This window comes from Phyllostomus discolor, chromosome 7, assembly GCF_004126475.2.
Source record: "Phyllostomus discolor isolate MPI-MPIP mPhyDis1 chromosome 7, mPhyDis1.pri.v3, whole genome shotgun sequence".
Lineage (NCBI taxonomy): Eukaryota > Metazoa > Chordata > Mammalia > Chiroptera > Phyllostomidae > Phyllostomus > Phyllostomus discolor.
The window spans coordinates 8217959-8236918 of record NC_040909.2 but is presented as its reverse complement, the minus strand read 5'-3'; the positions used below and the strand labels follow the sequence as shown (position 1 = coordinate 8236918).

The following is an 18960-nucleotide window of genomic DNA, read 5'->3' as shown; positions in this document are numbered from 1 at the left end:
CGGAGTCAACCGCTCACCTTCCCAGCGAGGGCTGTCTCCCGCTTATGACTTCTCAGTCCTAGTCAGGGCCTTCTTTTGTGAGCAAATGAAAAAAAAAAGAAAACATACGAATGGCAAACAGCTGTCTTCATTCCCTGCCTTGTTTGAACAATGAAAATTATGTGCACTATGACCTCAAACAAAATCTTTACTATGGTAGAGCCGTCAAAAAAAAATGCCTGCGCTGGGGAATAAAACAGTTCAGACACGCAGGAGGCAGCTCCTTGTTGGAGCTCTCAGATGCTCAGCTTCTGTTTCCTATTCCTTCCCACCCTCTTCCTTTCCTCTGGGTCTGCGGAAGAGGCCCCGGGGGAAGACGGAAAGTTTCCTTCCCCTAGAATGCACATGCATGTGGGTTGTAGTTCAGGGCAGGCTCCGTGTTTGCATCTGGTATGGCGACACTGGGAAGTGAATTAGTTTGCAATCGTCCACAGAGGCAGAGCCGTTTCTTGGGAGAACAGCGAGTTGGAGGGGCCGCAGGGCGGCATCCCTGACGGCAGGACCTGAGCTGCATCCACTGTCCCCTCGCGTGCTGGCGCCAGGAAGGTGGCCCGCGCATCTCCCAGGCCCCCGCAGGGACCGGCCATCCTGGAAGGGCTTCCCCAGGCACACCCGGCCAGCGTGGGCCACTGGCAGCTGAGACGGGGGGGCTCTGAAGCCCACGATAACATGCTACCCACCCCCCCCCGCATGAAGAGGGGGTGGCATTTGTGAGGGAAGCCATTTCCACGAGAGCTTTCCGGGCAGGGTGCTGCCCGAGGGCACTGACCGCCGGGCCTGCGGCCACCCCCGGGGAAGGCCTGAGACCCTTCTTTGTACTTTCAAGACTGGGAGACAGAACTGGCAGAATGAAAAGAGATGGGTGAGCATCCGCAAAGATGCACAGAAGAAAAAGCAAGATAATCTGCTAAAAGAAAATGAAACAAAACAGAAAAAGGGATGCAAATAGTAACACAGGCACAAAGATCGAAGGTTAAATGGAGGCGGAGGGGGAGCAACGATGTCGAAGAACAGCCACTCCGCGCACTGAGACCTTCCCCTTCCTCGGAAAGCAGGAGAAAGGGGGTGACGATGGGGGGGGCATGCGAGAGAAGGGAGGAGCATCTCGTGCCGCACACGCAAAGATTCCGCAGAACAGACGCTCAGCTCTATCGAGTTGTCATTATTCTTATTAGAAAATCTACGCTCTGATTGGTTTCAGATCTGCTCCTCAGGGAATCCTGTCACCGAAAGAGCGAAGACTTGCCCTGTCGGGCGTGAGCCCAAGAGGGCCCACCCCACAAGGGCCCCGCTGCGATCCCCGATGGCAGGGCCCTGCCGGGCCAACCCGACGCCGCCCTCCAGGTCCAGAAATTCATGTGGAACCCAAATCAGTTCTGGTTGGCTGGCACTCCCAGGCGACCTGGTCTGGGCTAACACGCAGCCGGACAGCAGCTTTTGAAGGAGCCCAGGGCCGGCGGGGGGTCCGAGGGGCTCACTGCCAGGAGGCAGGTGAAGCTCCCCAGTAGGCAGTCTCTTCTCTTCCGCAAGGCCTCCAAGGATCCGGGACGAAAACCACCCATTTCTAAGGACGGACGATTAAAACGTAGCATTTCGCCTCTTGGTGGTCAAGAAGTTCTCTGTCGCACTCCACTGAGAATCCGTTATTCACACCCACCCTTTCCGTGGCAGAAAACGGGAAGAAGCCGCAGACTGAGGGCTGCCAGCCTGGGCCCGACTGTCCTGGCTCAGCCTGTGCAGTGGCTCCTGGGACTGCGCCCACTCTGCAGAGGGAGAAACTGAGGCCCGGAGAGGTCTGGGAACTTGCCCGGGGCTACTTAGTAGCGGTGGGGCTGGGGTTCCTGAGACACGCACACCTGACTCCAAAACCTATCTCCTTAACTCCCAACGCAGGCAGACCGCCCTTCCCGCTCCGGGCCCATGTTACACCCTCAGAGGACCGAAATGCTTCACTGCAGACCAATGTTTTGCTACAGATTGTGACGAAAAATGAGAATTCCTCAGCGAGTGTCTCCAGTTGTGACTGTTTAATCACACATCTTTTTCACAGAAATGATCTGTGCACCTCTAGCCTGAATACGATTTAAATAGCCCAGACCGATGTTTCTGGAAATGGTTTTCTACAGCATACGTTAACGACCAGCAAACCCGTTAGTCCGAGAAGTCACAAAGGAGCGATCTGGGCTTGTCCTGCCTCCAGTCACAACAGCCTCCGTCACGCGTGGAGCAGAGGGGCTGGCGCTGCGCTCGCCAGGGCGGCCCCTGCATGCCTGGGACCGAAACCAGACGTGCGCGTCAAAAACACGCCCATCACTTTTTTCAAGGCAACTCAGAACAAAGTAGCCTGCGGAGCTACCCACACAAACACTGCTTTGAGCAACTTGAAGCGAAAGTGAAGAGAATCTTGAGATCCATTTATTTTCCAAAAAACAAGAGATTTCCCCCCTCCCCCCAATTTTTGGGGGGTGTGTGTATGGGGGGCGTGGAATCAAGAATTTGAAGTTGCAGCCCTGAGAACACAGTTCCCTGGCAGATAATCACCGCCTCATCGACTCTCACAGGACAGCCGCTGATAAAAAAATAATAAAAACTCAAAAGCTCGTGAGGGGAGAATGCCTCTCCTCCCAACCACGAGTCTGGGGTGGGAGGACACGACAGGGAACGGTGCTTTGAGAGGAAGGGGGAAGGAGAAGATGACGCATCTCGGAACCGACCTTCCAGCCCGACGGCCTTCCACCGGGTCTGGCACCGGCCCTCTGCCCCTCCCTCCACCGCGTTCTTCGCCCGCTCACGCCATCCCGTCTCACCGGTAGGTGGTGCCACCACACACATCCTCAGAAGGCGAGAGACACCCACCGCCCAACCTAAATCTCACTCCACCGCATCCCTGGGGAACCCCAGGGGTGGAACCCTCCAGACTGGGTCTCCGAATCCGGCTCCCCCGCCGCGCTGGGCAGGTGCGTGCGCGGCGGTCCCTGCATCGGATCACAGGACACGTTGTCGCAACGTCCGTTTCAGGTACCCAACAACCAGCACGTCCATTTGTTTGTTTTGTCAATTAACGCCCTGTCAGGGCGATTTTCGTGTTCAAAGGGGTCTTAGAGAGAAGGTGCACTCACTGCTTCAGCACCTCCTCGGTGCCAGGAGCTGTGCCAGGCACAGAGCGATCTCCCTTCACTTAGTGACAAAGTCTACCTGTTTCTCCTCCAGCACCAGAGAGGTGGTGGAGGGAGGAGGAGAGAACCCCGAGCCGGGGGCCAGAGTCTGGACCCGGCCATCTTCGGTTGGGCTGGCCACGTGGACTCTCTGAGTCTGCGTCCTCATCTGCGCAATGCTGGCGTGAAGCCCGCGGGCCTCCCCCCGAGGCTGTGCACGGACTCCTGGAGAAGACGGCTTCGCCAGCGCTGTGCTGGCAGCAGTGTCCACGAGGACGTGAGCCTCACGTGTTATTATCTCCCGGGCCACATGGAGGTGGGACTTCGCAGATCCCTGGACGGGGCGCCTGGTCTCAGCAACGACTAACTTTACGGTCCACAGTAAAAAGAGGCCCAAAGAAGTGGAAAGGCCTGCAGGACGGCTCAGCTACAGCCACGACCTCAGAGTCCAAAGAACTTTCATGGACAGGCGGATGGAGGTACTAGGGTCGGGGAGAACCGAGGGGGAAACTCTGGCAAATCACATCTTTCCTGGTTGCTCTCTACGCGGGAAGAGAGAACCGAGAGAGCGTGGGGCGCCAGTGCCAGAGACCTGGGTGTGCGGCCTGGACTTTGTGATGTATCGATGACCTGATTTTAGACAAATCACCTAGTTGTCGCTTTTTTCCTTTCAACTTCTTATTACATAAAAGTAGAGAGGCTAATGTAATGGATCCCCAGGAAGCTACTCGTCACCTAGCTTCAACAATTATCAATTCATCATCTAACTTGGTTCATCTGTCGCCCAGCCTCCCTGCCTGGATTATTTAGCTATTATTGTGTAACAGATACCCCAACATTTAGAGGTTTAAAACAAGCATATATTACCTCGAGCTTTGTGTGGGCCAGGAACTTGGAAGCAGCTGAGTGGCACTGGCTCAGGACGGTGGTCACCTGAAGGCTTGGCTCGGGCCCAGGGAAGGAACGACCAAACCCAGTCCATGAGCCAAATCCAGCCCATTGCTTGTTTTTGTTAATAAAGTTTTATTGAAACACAGCTCCTCTCATTTACATACTGCCTATGGCTGCTTTTGCACTACAGCAACAGAGATGAGTAGTTTTGATAAAGACTGTCTGGCCCACATGCCTCACCTAGTTACTGTCCAACTCTGTACTAAAACAGTCCACCAGCCCCTGGACTAGAGAATCGGCGTCCAGGAGGGCTCACTCACATGTCTGTGGGCAGCAGGCCAGGCCCCAGTCCCGTGGCCTCTCCTCGGGCTGCTGGAGAGTTAGCGGGCAGCCTCCGGGTCCCCTGGGTGAAATCTGCCACTGCGCCCCATGCACAAAGGGCGGGGGAGACTGAGGAAAGAGGCAGGCCGTTCTGGATTGGCAGGGGGCAGTTGTAACCAGCTGGGGCACTACTGCAGGAGGCCTGTCCCAGGAGGGCGCCGGAGGGGCAGATCTCCGTCCGGCCCCCCAGGGTCTGAAAGTTTACTCGGAGGCCTCACCGGGGTTCAGTCGCAAACACAGCCCAGACGGGCTCCCTACCACATCGCCCTGCGCAGGCTGCGTCCTTGAAACAGCCCCCACTGCGGGGACAGCAGGCGGAACGAGCAACCTGAGGACCGAGGGGGTGGGGGCGGGGGAGTGAAGAGCTTCCGCTGCCCGGCCCAGCTTGGGAGTCGCGTTCCCCGGACGACCTCCTCCGACACTGAGTGTCCTCACGGCAGCGTGGCGGGAGGTGGTGCAGGAGGGAGAAGGAGGCAGAGGCCATCGTGTCTTTTTACGCCCCAGCCTCGGAGGGGACATGGCAACGTTTCTGCGGTGTTCCGTCGGTCACAGAGCAACCAAGACAGAAGGCGGCAGGGCCCCCACAAGGGTGTAAGGACCGGGAGGCAGGGACATCGGGGACCAGCTGGGCAGCGGCCAACCGTGGCTAACAACCCTCTCCTTCGCCACCTGACACAGGGTTTGGAACCGGGTCAAGAGTTTTTCCAACTCGAATGCAGGGCATTTTGGATAAGTTACATTTTTTGCTTCGGCCACAGAATGTACTCAATATTTGTTGCTGAGTTTTAATACCTGTATTCTAATTTTGGCTATATATCAATTTGTACAATGTACTATTTGTGTTCTTAGAGCCATTATTAGTGTAAAGGGATCATTTTCCTTTAATTAGGCAGTATCTCAAACAGTTCTTAAGTCCAAACACTTCTTGTTTTCCGCGTTCTGTTCTTAGGAGACGAGGCAAATCACTAAGTGTCCTGTTCTCAGGGATTTAAAGTCTAAATTCCTTAGTCTACTGGTCACTGTGTTTTCACCCCAGTCTCTTAGGTTCACGTTCATTGCACGACACAGTCACACCTGAGGTCCTGCAGCATTGGAAATCAATGGAAGGCAATGCTGTTTATTAATAGTAAAGAAAAGATTTTCTATTCTTAGCAACTTATCAGTAATTAAGTTCAAAAGTTAAAAATAAAGCCTGTGGTTTCCTGGCATGGTAAGTACTCCGTGATGATTTCCCGAATCCCAAATACAACACGCGGAGGATGATTTCAAAGTCAAAGGCTCAGCATTTAGCAGCAGAAAAAGGTGCAGAAGAATGGGGCTCTGACCCTCGTGACGTGCACTTCATTCCTGACTCATTCATCCAACAAATGCGGGTTCCGTCTCTGGAATAACCCTGTGCCTAGGAAGCGTCTAGTCTGGCCACTGACAAATACCTTTGACCTTGATGAAGCCAACCATGTGGTCTTTTGCATCCCAGAACATTTGGTAAAAACAGGTAAATAGGTGCACATGTGACTGTCCCAGGGTTTATGTGGAAAGGAAGACCTCCTCTCACACCTGCCGGCCCTAGATACAATGAAGTCATTAATCTCCGGGCAGTAGAATCACTAGTCTAGAACGAACTCTGAGACTGGATCTCTAAGAGCTTTTAACATCTCACCAAGATATATCTTTTTTCTTTCTAAGTATGTAGTGCTAGGCATTCTACAGCCTCTAGAATTTATTAGAGGTTGAATTTCCCCTTTACAAAAGCGGACACGTTTTAACACACATGATCACGGCTCCGAACGTGGGAGTCTCTCCCGCAGCGCGGGCAGCGGGCCCTCCTGCAGGGGGCGGGTCTGTGCCTCCGGCCCCTCCGCCCACGCTGTCCTGTGTCTGCATGCACGGTGACTAGGGACATGCTCTGTTTCATTCTGTTTCGTGGCCTGTTCAGTGTGAATCTGGTTCCGATTTGGCCATATTTCTTACATCTGAGAAAATAATTAAGACACACACACATTTTCCATTTTTCTTAGAAAACCAGGGAAATAAGTAGCAATTTATAGAAATTTACCAGGGAAGACAAGAATGGTCAAAAGCTCCCTGGAGCTTTAGTGAAGCATCTCATGTTAATGTTTGGGAGCCTCTGGGCGCTTTGGGGAGTGTTCTCTCCAGTGAGAGCGGGGGATGCTGGGGAGAGTCTGCACACCCACGGCAGGGAGGGGCCTGTCCCGGGGGGCACGGGGTCCTCTCAGTGCTCCCATCCAGTTCCTCAGAGTCTGTTCTCTTCCCGAGTGGCCCCAGCAAGGCGCACGGCCAGTCTCCATTTTGCCAGAGTGCCTATTTTAAGATTTCTCTTTTTGGTCTGAGGACATCATTTGTCATTTACTTAAAATATTAGCTTCTCAGCTAGGTATGCGCCAACGAATTCAGTGTGATCAAGTGGAGACTCACTCACACTCGGCTGGGCACCGGGCCCTGTGCTGGGTGCGGGGACGCAGCGGTATCACCCGGCCATGTGCAGTGCGGTGAATGCACAGAAATGAGCACCAGGTCCCTGGGTCACACGTGAAGGGGAGACCCCCCCGGACGTGGGTGGGGTCTGGGAAGCGGAGTCCCAAAGTAGCAGGGCGCTCAGGAGTCCGTGAGCAGTGCAGCCCTGCTAGACCCAGCAGGAAGGGGAAGGAGTGACCAGGGAGGGGGCCGCAGAGGCACCAGGGGCCAGGGTTTGTCACAGCACGAGTCACCCCTGAAGACAGGTAACCTCTGTGAACTGGAGGTAAGCCACGCGCAGACGACTAGCAGACCCCACCTGGACCTGGTCCGAGCAGCCGCGGCTCCAGCAGGAGGCGCAGGGGCAGTGCCCGGCCCACGGGCCACCCGTGCCGGCTGTTACCCCCGTTATCACCACGGCGCAGCTGGTCAGGGATGTGGGTGGGGCTGCCGCAGATGCGCTCGGCACCCTCGTCCTTGGATTCACCTCAGTGCTGGGGAAACAGGCACGACACGGAAAGGTCAAGTCGCTCACCCCGAAGCCGCACAGGACCGTGAGACAAACCCCCGACACAGGAAAAGCGACAGATGGGCTCCGAGGGCCGCCCGAACTCCCGACACACTTCCAACTTCGGCTCACCTTCACCTCGCGCTTGCTGAGCTGGCAGCGACGGACTTGGGACTTGGGCCCTGGGACGTGGACCACCTCTCCCCACCCCCGACCCCCCAGGGACTGAGGCTCCAGCACTGCCTGCCTGCCCTGGGCTTTCCTGGAAGCCGATGCTTCCTCTGGATGCAACATTTCATTCTGAAGGACACTCGGACCGGTCCACACGTGATTACATATTCAGCAAACACTGCGCACGCTCGTTCTGTGTGTAAAACTTTTAACTTTCCATCAAAGATGCTTACTTATCTACCCTTAAGTGAGAGTACCAGTGCGGGGAGGAAAAGTTCAGGAGTTCCGGGGAACGCTGGGACTGGCTTGAGCACACTCGACCCTAGCCAACGGAGACAGTGCGAAATCCCGGCAGGCCACCAGCCCGCCCTGTCAAGGGTCCCGCATCTGTGGCATCCTGAAGGCCTTACCCTGCTCTTTCAGCTGACTTCCTAAGCTGCTACTTTTCTCAAAGGCTCCACAGGGACCCAGTGCTCTGGCTTCTGTGGGGGCTGCGGACCCAGGAGGGCTGGCCGCCCAGAGGCCGGTCGGTTCAAGTGGTGACCGACTCCAGGCTGTCGCCCATGTCCTGTCCTTGTGCTCCGGGCCACCCCATCCAGCAACTCCTTTCTATTTTAACTGAATCTTAAAATTACTGGGGGCTGAATAAATCAATTTGAAAAGAAATGAAAGGGCATCACCAGCATGGTATTTACTGTCTAGAGCCCTTTGTAAAGGTCTCACCAACCCAAGCCCAGTCGTCGGAAAATGCCCTTTGCAAAGCAAACAGTTTCCTTTTCCCCGGCGGCCTCTTACCTGGGCTGTATCTGACTTGCCCACACGTTCAAAACCGCCTCCGTTTCCTGTCTGGCGCCGACAAGAGCGCAGCCCTCAGGACCTTTCCTCGGCCGCCCCCGCGCTCGCCGCTGCCCCAGCCGGCACAGCTGAGAGGAGGAACAGGAGCCCAGGGGGGTGGCCCTTCTCCCGGCTGGAGTCACAGGAGCGCTGGGGGTCGACGTACAGGTCGGAGCCTTCCCGCAGGCTGTGGAGTCCAGCCCTTATGTCCCAGACCGGGGACTGAGGCGCACAGAGGCTGCCCGGCCCACTCACTGCGGCCGCACTTGGCCCAGAGCTCACTTGTCCTCCGCACTCACCTAGCGGTGCCTGGGCTCTATCTTTGCCGGGGGCTGGGGTTCGAGGGGGGCATGGAGCAATAGGAAGGGTTTTATAAATGCAGGCACCTGCCCCCCTCCCCAGATCTAGGGAGTAAGAACCTTCGGGGTGGCCCTGGCAGGGTAGCTCAGTTGGTGAGAGCATCATCCTGATATGCCAAGTTGCGGGTTCGATCCCCAATCAGGGTACACACAAGAATCAACCAGTGAATGCATAAAAAAGAGGAACAACAAATCCATGTTTTTCTCTCTCTAAAAAAAAATAAAACAATGACACAACAAAAACGTCAGGGTGTGGGGCACGTGTACTTTTCAAACGTTCTCCACTTAAGGGGCATAGCCCAATTGAAGAACTCTGATGACTTCCAATTTCTCGATTGTGTTTAGTCCATAAAATGGGAATTGAGCTGAAAAGCAGCAATTCAAACATAAACTAAACATGAGAACTAATCACATGTAACAATGTCTAATGACAAGTTTACTGTCCCTTCCTGGTCACGTCACAGTGGGTCTGGAGACGGGCAGGCATGACTAAGATCTACTCTCAGGTGCGTTTTCGGCAACTCCGCTTTCCATCCGGGGCCCCCCAGCTGGAGGGCAGGGCGGGAGCCGCCCGGTGGGTGCGGGCTCTACTTCTTTACAAAGCAGAGCGTTAAATGTCAGGTTAAGGAAAAATAAGAAAAATTCTGTATCCCCGAAATGTCAATAGTTCAGCAAACGAACAGAAGACACACCGTTAATTTGAGTTTCCGGAAAGCACAAGCCGGTGACCTTTCATACCTTCCACTGCCTGGAGTTTGGGACCCAGGACAGCGGGAAAGGCGGTGACAGTCTCCGTCTCTGACTGACAGTGGCACGGACCTGGGCCCACGCAGCCGTGCAGACCGCACAGCCAGGCCTTGGGGCTGGCATGGAGCGAGGGGGACAGATCTTGGGCCAAGCTCGATCCCGGACCTTGTGTTCTCAGATGGTAATTTTATCAAAGTAGTGGAGGGAGCACCACTTTTCCCTGGCTGCAGCCCCCGGCCTGAGAAAGCCTGGCCTCACCCCTCCTGCCCCCCGCCTGAGGGACAGGAGACTTCTGAGCCACCCATGCACTGCTTCAGCCGCCTTTCCTGCGAGCCAGGAACGCCCTGTCTGAAGGCGTCTGATAAATATACTGAGTCGACCTCTCAGACACGTCCGTCCCCCCAGAACCCCAGCAGCACATCCAGCGCCAAAACCTCGCTCTTCTTAGCCGGTGACGTTAATCAGAGAACCACATCTGTGCCCCCAGGAGGGGAAAGCCCCAAGAGACTTGACACCTTTTAGATTTTTTCCTTCTTTTTAAACACTAGGAGACAGGATTTTGGTTGGTGCTTCATTTCTCAGTGGAGATGAGCGCACACAAATCCTGCCTTTGCAGCGGGGCTGTGCCTCGCTGTCGCAGAGGGTGCATGTGGTGAAGACATGGAACCCCAGGAGCTGAGGGGGCCGGAGAGGTCACCTGGCCAGAGTCACAATAAACACCGGCGTCCACGCGTCCCCCAGGAGCAACCCTGACACAGCTGCGTAGCAGGGCTTTGAGGAACGTGTCTTCAGGAACCTGAGACACCCTAACGACATCCAACACCAGCGAAGCCCCTTTCAGACAAACACACGACGACCTGAACCCCTGAGCGGGGAGGAGCCGGGGGGAGGCTTCCTGACCCAAAGCCAGGCCTGGCCTTGACCTCGAGTTGCCGCGTGTGCACGCCCGCAGGAAGCTGCCCGCCCCGCTCTGTAGAATCTCACTGGGGGTGTAGTCCGTTGGGGAAAAACTCCGCCAAAGGCAATGCTTATAATTTAATTTTTTTTTGCTTACATACCCCTTAAAATCTGGGGGTACTATGTGCCCTCCCATGCCATTTTAAGTTGACATCTAAAATTTTCTCCAAAAATTAAATAGTTGCAAATGAAAAATTTTCTTCTGGACCGACAGGTCATTATAATGATTAGTGATGCATAAATGATTTGAAAATTACATGAGTACAGTAAACGCTTTGATAAACAATCACTGGACATGAGTTTCTGGATACATTTTAGAAGTGCACCTCCTGAGGAGATGATGTGGCTTTGTGGGCGGGGGATGGGGGTGCCTTTGTGGAATGCAGCTGAGCCCCTGCCACCTCTGTCTGGAAAGGCCCTCTGTCCCCTGGGAGGCTTTCACCCCAGGACAAGGGACCAGGGAGGGTCCAAGATGCTGAGAGGTGCGCCCTCTTCCTGCGACTGTGAAAGGAGAGGTGGCATGGGCAGCCGGGGGAGCCAGGACACACGGCGCCCTCAGACAGTTGTGTTTCAGGAAGGAGGACACCCATACGTTGAGGATGGACACATCGGGGCCCTCACAGTGGTCTGTGCCCACGCGCCGCTCCTCGCCAAGTCCAAGGAGCTTCGCTGCGGGGCGGGGCTGGGCTCCACCTACCCCTCGGGGCCACCTACTTCTCTGCCTCTCACCCACGGGGTCCCAGCCTCTCAGCCTCTCCTTTAGATGAGAGCCGAACAAATGGTTTACAACACTGAAGAGGTGCCAAGAGAAGAGCCTGTGGGCCTGTCCTCCCCTCGGTCTGGGTCTCGGTCTCGCTGTGACCTTGAGTTTCACTGAGGAATTTACGAGCCAATTCCACTTGCGTCATCTCACTTTCCCCACTCGACGTGTGGCCCCGACTCCATGTGTGAAATACATCGTGTGTGAAAATAACTCTATTCCAAAGATTTCATCTGATGTTTACATTTTTTTTCTAAAAAAAAAGTATATGACAGTGTGTAAAAAAAAAAAAAAAAGGATGAAGGAGGAGGAGGAAGAACATGCGAAGGATGTGCCAGCGAGTGTGAAAACGGCACTAGGGAAGGTAAGGAAGCTGCTCAGAACGTGAGGGAGAACTGGTGAATTCCAGCGTGAGACTTTTATTCTCTTTTCTTTTATTCTATTCTGTTCTATTCTATTATTTTTGGTCTCTGGTAGAACGTGGAAGTCACTGGGAAGAGCTTTCTGCTTCTTGGCACTTTTTGCTGTTTCTGCCCACACTGTCTTGCTCTCTCTCGTTCTGCAAGATACTTGGGATTCTGTTTACTCACTTCTTTCTGCTGCATGTTTCTGCAGAAGGCAGATTTAGAGACTGCGGGGAGCGGACCCAGGGCGATTCTTGGAAATCTCTGCTCTTTTTGCTGAATGCCAGCTCTACTCTTTATTTACCGTTGCCTGAATATTTTTGTTTTGCTTAGTTTGTTTAGTTCATTGAACCTATTTGTCACTCATATTATTAGGAGGTTGGTTTGGCTGTGCCAGTCTGGACCACTGGGGTCTTTCATGGCGATTTGAATCGGGAAGGTCAAGGTGGAAGGACGTGCCGAGAGTGAGTCCCAGAGTGCTGTCTGCCAGCATTTGCTAAAGAAATACATTCATTGTCAGGACGGTTGCCCTTACCTGCTGCTTCAGAGCCTCCAGAGACTCAAATTCCAGTCTGGCCAGCTTCACCTGGATGTGCCGAGGTTTGTCAGGTATGGCGAACGCAAGGATGAACTTCAGGGCCAGGAGCGCGTGCTGAAAAGCAGAAAGGGTACACGTGGATGGGCCACATCCGACCATGTGTGCGAGAGACAAACCAGCAGCTGAGCGATCTGCAGGCCCGCTCATTAATCTGGGGCCCTTCCTAATGACGGGCCTGTAACGTATCTGAGAGCCACCGGGCCCATGAACTGTATGTAATCCACCCCACTGTGGCCCATTCAATCATTAACTGACTTGTTTACTCTTTTAAAACCAGTTATTCCCTTAAATTGATAGCATAGGCTACCCTCAATGTTTTATAGGAAAAAAAACAAAGATTATTCTGGAAAGTCTTCCACAATATGTTGTTTTCCTATTTGCATCTTTTTTTATAAACTCTTTTTTTTAAGATTTTATTTATTTATTTTTAGAGAGGGAAGGAAGAGAGGGAGAGAGAGAGAGAGAGAAACATCAATGTGCGGTTGCTGGGGACCATGGCCTGCAACCCAGGCATGTGCCCTGACTGGGAATCGAACCTGTGACACTTTGGTTCACAGCCTGTGCTCAATCCACTGGGCCACTCCAGCCAGGGCTTTCCTATTTGCATCTTGATAACCAAAGCATCTCAAGCGCCCAGCGCTGCAGAGCCGGCTCACTCTTCGCCCAGCAGCACCCTCCCTTGTGCTACACACACCTCAGGCCGAGCTGTGAGAAGCACCTGTGTCTTAAACACGAGGTGCCTGGGATCCTGTGCATCCCCGAGAGTGTCCGGTGTAACTTCCTTCGTGACATAATAATCAGTAAGTACTGATGAACGGACTGACGGTGACGCACGAAGACGACAGGGCGGGCGCACAGAAACGCAGAGAGCATCCCTCACGATTCGCAGAGTGCGCCCGTTACGACAGGGGACCCCGGCAACTTGGCCTCTCATCTCCGCTCCAGCTCGACACCGTGAGGAGGCTCCTGCGACAGCAGGCTGGGAGGTTTATGACGACGCGTCTTTCTTTCTCTGCAGAACGGAAGTAAGCCAACGGGGTCGTTTCTGCGGGGAAGTCTTTCCTGAGCTGCACGGCCTTGACTCACTGGCGGCTCTCCGCCTCTGGCACTGACCTGGGACCCAGGGTCAACGCCCACGCAAATCTGAACAAGCAAGACACCAAAGTTGCCTCTTCGGTGATCACACACATTATTGAATATTAAAAGCTGTGAGATGACTTTAAAGGTAAGAAAGTGAAAGACTTTCAGGAATATCAGGGAAGGAGATGGAATAGCCTCTAAGAAATGTTGCACTGGATTAGTAACAACAACAACAACAAAGACGGCTGAAAAAAGGAAATGAGTGTTTAACGATGATATTTTTTAAAACGAGGATGATGGATAAATAACATGGATGTTTCCTGGGAGACACATGAAACAATGAGGTCGGCATCCGACCAGAACGAGCAATAATTCAATCCGAAGACTTGAAAATGGGCAGAACCCCAGGGCAGCCCAGGCACTGCCTGGTGTCAGCCAGAGCGCTGGAGAGGCCAGGGGTGGGCAGCCCTCACGGAAATGCGACCACCACGACCGAGGACACTGGAGGACACTGGTTGGGTGTCTGTCACGGCAGCAGGAGGGGACGCCAGGGCGTGGGCCAGAGGACGCCGTACGTTACAACTCTGAACTAAGTGAACTGCCTTAACCGGGGCCTGCGCACAACCCACGGAAGGTAAGTGTGTGATTCGGGAAAGTGGTGCTGGGCCGTTATTTCACCCCATTAGAACTCTGAGACGTGATTGCCCTTACCCTCTGCAGGGGAAATAGTAGGCAAGAAATAAACACATTCGTGCATGAAAAGAGATCTTCCATGTTTCTCAGAAACTGCGTGCCTTCCCGTCGCCAGCACCCCACCCACCACGGCACAGTCGCGGCTCCTTCCCTCCCTGCTAACGAGTGTGCACCCGCTTCCTCTTCCTCGAGTCCTGGTGGGCAATAGTGAGAGGAAAGCCCCCGAGGGGTCTCCCTTGCACGTAAGGCGCCTGCACCAAGTGTCCACTCCTCACGGTGGTTTTCTCCGGAGGGTGGCACTTCAGGGCCATCTCTCCACCTTTCGTCTTTCGTGGGCATGCATTACTGTCACATGGGGAAGACCCACTTGTGTGAAAAAGAACACAGGAAGTCCTCACTTACCAAGCGAGTCCGACAAGCCCTGTTGGGCTCTGAACCTGCCGACCTGGCCACACCTGTCCCTACGCCCAGGACACGGACCAAAACCAGGCGACTGGTGACTCAGAGAGTCTGGTGATCCCTTCTCAGTCATTTGCTCTGCGGACACATAGAGAGCATTTGTAAAGGGCCAGGCTGCTTAGAGGGTGGCCTTCTGCCGCCAGTCCTTACCACCCCAAATCTTCTGTGGCAGTGATCCCCGTCCTGCCCCCCTCACCTGGCTACACACTTAGAGGTTCCACCAACTTGACAGGTTTGTTCGGTTTGAACACATCATTTTTAAAGAGCAAGAACACCGCTGAGAGGGCCAGGGGGCATCTCCATTCGCAGATGCCTGGTGATCAACTGCCGGCTCTTCCTCTCCGCCCTTCCCCACCCTCAGCGGCCCCGAGGGCTGGGGACTGGGATGAGCAGCCCCCACGGCAGCGTGGGCCGCAGGGTCCCCGCTTCGAGGGAGACGGGTAGAGACGCAGGAAAGAGCCGACCTTGTCCCAGCAGCTGGGGAAAGATGATTCAGACATCCACCCAGTTTCAAAAGATTAATTTTAAAAAATCTTGTTTATCTTTTCCATACAGCACATCTGTTTCAAGGTGAGAAACTGCTTTATGCTAACTGAGCTGAGAAAAAAAATTATCAAAAGCATTTTAGCTCTTTTACTTGCTTTTGTAAATACAAGAAAACCTAGTATGAAACAGGAATCTGCACAGATTTAGAAAACAACACACTCAAAATGAGTCATTGGGTGGGCTTTTCATAGCCCGTTTATGAAAAGAAAGAAGACAATTTCTGGGCCGTGATTGTGGTTCTTCACCAACAGTCTTCTTTTAAAGAAAAACTCAAATCATTCCAGCCCAAGAGAAGTAAAGGAGGAAAGAAACGCCGGGGAGGCGAGGTGGGCGGGGGGATGGGCGGGATTTCAGAACTGACACAGACGCAGAGGCCGGCGCTCCGTGACAACGCGCTCCGAGTGGGGACCACAGGGTGTCCCAGCGGCGGAGGAGGAGCGGACGGGCCCGGAGGAGGTCTGCACCGGGGCACAGCCGTGCCTGGTGCCGGCGGCCACGTGCCACCTCCTCGGCTGGCAGCACGTCCTCGCCTGTGGGCCTGTGGTCGCGGCAGGGCCGTCACACTCTAGGGAGCCTCGTGCCAGGTGCCCGGGGAGCGAGCGGAACCATGTCATGTTACAAAAACTAGGAAACTCGCGATACGACCGACGGCGGCAGCTGTGTTTACAGCAGTGTGTCCCCGGCCCTCTCCTCCGAAATAGAAGATGCAAATTAGGGGCGAGTTCTTGAAATCCCGAAAGGCTCGTCCGATTTCCGCAGGGGCGTGGCCACCGCGGCGCCTCCCCCCTCCACGCCCAGCCAGCCGTGCGGTTCACAGGCTGTCGCTCCTTCCCTTCAGGGCTTCTGTTTTCTTTCTGGTTTTTGGTTTTTGTTTTGTTTCCCTGCTAACTTATATGCTATGGCCACGGGAAGAGTTTGCTCAGCACAGAAGTGAGTCGGTGACGGGTCATGTTTAACACCACTTCCTTGGGTCCCCGCCGTGAGACGAAGACACCTGGCGTTTCTTCGACACTGTTGGGCAGAAGCTCTGTCTCGTCTCCTGGGTGGCCACCTGCCCGCTCTGGGCCAGCTGCAGGGTGCCGAGGCCCCCGCTGGACTCGGCCGGGCTCTGGAACGCGCCCCCTCTGGGGGCTGCTGCTTCTGGCCTGTCTCTTGCCGGGGTCACTGCTTCCTCCTCCTCCCCTCGCCCCTCCCGCTGTGCTCCTTCCCCCTGCCGTGCTGCGCGGTCATTATGAAGCCCAGTGTGTAAGGAGAGAAGGAGGGAGAGGCTAAGAGCTCCCGCAGGAAGGCAGCCTGGTAGACAGTGCTGCCTGCGGCCGTGCTCAGAGCTGCTGCGGTTTCGGTGCGGAGAGACTCTGAGAGCCTTTGCGTCCCAAACCGACCTTCAGGGACCCGTGTCGGCGCTGAGAGTGCAGTTCTGGGTTCTCCATCTACACGACCCTCCGGGCTCTCTGAGCGAGTGATGGGGGTGGGGGAGCACGAGCTTGGGGACGAGGTGGCCCTCTGTGCAGACAGACGCCTTTGGGTCACAGTGCGGGTCAGGGAGCCGCCTGAGCCTCGCTGGCCTCGCTGGCCGCGCCACCGTCACCCCTGCTGCACGGCGAGTAGTCGGGACAAAGAAATGCTCATTTCTAAAACTGCCGTGTTACTATTTTGTCAGACTGATCTCTCTGACCACTGCCAACGCAGTCTGGGCCTCCACACCCTCGTGACGGTAACGAGCCAATCGGGTGTTCTTCTTCTGAAGAAAGAAAGAAAGTATGCAGAGGATGTTAGTGTCCCTCGAAGAAACCTTCTGAAAATCGGACGGTATCTGCTCATAATGGAAAGAGAAAGTACCTCCTCTTCCTTTTGTTCTTTGTAAGTCTTCATTCCTCCAGTGAACACTGGCCATCTGCATGTACTAATGTCCTGCCGAAGGCCACAGTGTCCCCCACCGCCTGCGGTTTCAGGAGACGTGCCCCCGAGCAAACGCGTCTACCCAAATACGCTTCCAAACCGGGAACCTCCTCCAGGCGAGAACGGCTCACACCCCAGGCACCAACCCACCAGTGGCACCGGCTGGTGGCCTGGGGGACGGGCCACGAAAGGTCCCGACCTGCAGAGAAGGAAAGCCTGACCCACGGGGGCTGGGGGAAGGTGCTGGATTCCTGCCGACTCCACCTGGACCTTTCACTGCCGCTGCGGCTAACTGCTGAGCAAACGATTAGCCTGCTTAGTTACCGACACATTCTGCTTCCTGTTTCCCCGGAGCAAGATTCAGAGTTTTTACTACTGAACATATGCTTCAATTTACTATTTCTGTAACTGACAGATTTATAAAAACGAAATGAAATCTCCTCAGAAAAGAGGAGCTCTTCGGGTTTCAGTCTCAACATGTAAAGAGCTTAGAAACTGTCACTTCTGTCGATTTGACAGGAAAAGCCCAAGAGGCTGAGAGTCCCCTACGTCTCGTGGGCCGGTTTGAGAACTGCGGGCACATCAGCACCCCGAATCCTGGAGAGTCGGGTGGGCACCTCCAGAGAAGTACGGCGACCGGGACCTGCTTCGCTGGGACGGGTGCTGCTGGAGGTACGAATGGGCAGGAGCACTTCAGGGTAATTCCGATGGCTTGCCAGTGGCTGCGTGTGACCAGCAAGGTGACAACCCACTAAGGGCTGCAGAGTCCTGGGGGCCCCCCACTCGCGGGCTTTCCCTCCAGGAGACCTGCCAGGCTCTCCTGGGAGGACACAAGGACCCCCCCCCCCCATGGGTCCTGCAGTGGGAGGGAAGAGCAGGCCTCATGGAATGCTGTTCAGGGCCTTCTCCACAGCAAAGGCTTCCTCTCCGGGGAAGACACCTCGGCCCGGCCCCCGCCAGCGTGGGGAGACGCCTCCCTGTTCCAGCCCCATCCAACCCGCTCGTCCGTCTCCCGTCTCCCACAGGGGAAACAAAACCCAAAACAAGCCCCAGGCCCCGGAGCTTCAGGGAAACAGACTGGGAAGGGGCAGGGGCAGGGGTGGGGGCTCAGGGAAGCTTCACCGCCCAAGGAACACCATGGAGGTCCCCGTCCTAAATAAACCACACGCCACTGGATGACCGAGATGCAATCAGGGGATGTCAGCGTGCGCCCCGCTCAGCACCCCCTCACACGCCAACGGGGCTGCTGCGGCCTGACAACCGGGGATCCCAGGCACGAGAGCGCCGGATGCAGGCTGCCCACGGAGGACAACACCCGGAGGCCCCGAGCAGATGGGGGACAGGCACCCGGAGGGTGCTGGCCGAAGCCGGGACAATCCGGGCAACAAGATGAAGCAGCAGTGCAGAAAAACCAAAATGTAAAATAAATTTTGTCTTTTTACTGCTGAGTTCGCTGTGTGTCCTAGATGTGAGTCCCTTACCAGACAGATATGATTGGCAACAACTTTCTTCCTTCTGTGTGTTTTCCCTTTCCTGACGCTGTCCAAGGAGCACAAATTCGTGCCTCATAAATGTTGTAAACTTTTATGATGTCCAGTTTTATCTATTTTTTCTTTTGCTGTGTGCACTTCTGGTGTCCTGAGAAACTACTGCCCGATTCAAGGTCATGGAAATTTACACCTATGTTCCTTTTAAAAGTTTTACAGTTTCAGCTCTTGTATCTAGGTTTCCGATCCACTTTGAGGTGATTTTTCACGTGGTATTGGGGAGGGGACCAGCCAGCCTCCTTCTTTCACACGGGGCTGTCCCCTGGTCCTAGCACCGCTCGTCGAAGGGACCACGGCGTCCCCTGCTGGACTGCCGTGGCACCACATGTCTGGAAAACCCCAGGGAGGGGCTTATTTCTGGACCTCAGTTCCACGCTGCGGGTCCGTGGGTCCACCCCAAGCCGGCATCCCAGTGCGTCCTGCTCAGGGCGCTGCTTGCCTGCGGCCGTCCGCCAGA

General features: G+C 54.9%; 1 protein-coding gene across 4 annotated transcripts in view; it reads right to left on the bottom strand.

Moving 5' to 3' along the window:
• The window catches only part of ANO10 (anoctamin 10), a 111044-nt gene that overhangs the window by 17584 nt on the left and 74500 nt on the right, over positions 1–18960 (bottom strand). For 2 of the 4 annotated variants that reach the window (XM_028518339.2, XM_028518338.2), the window contains exon 12: positions 12217–12333. The exons of 1 other annotated variant lie outside the window; for it this stretch is intronic. In XM_028518339.2, the coding sequence (XP_028374140.1) occupies positions 12217–12333 (117 nt within the window). Of the gene's footprint in view, positions 1–11729; positions 11837–12216; positions 12334–18960 lie in introns of those variants that run through there. One more of the 4 variants, XM_036030455.1, reaches the window with a different exon arrangement.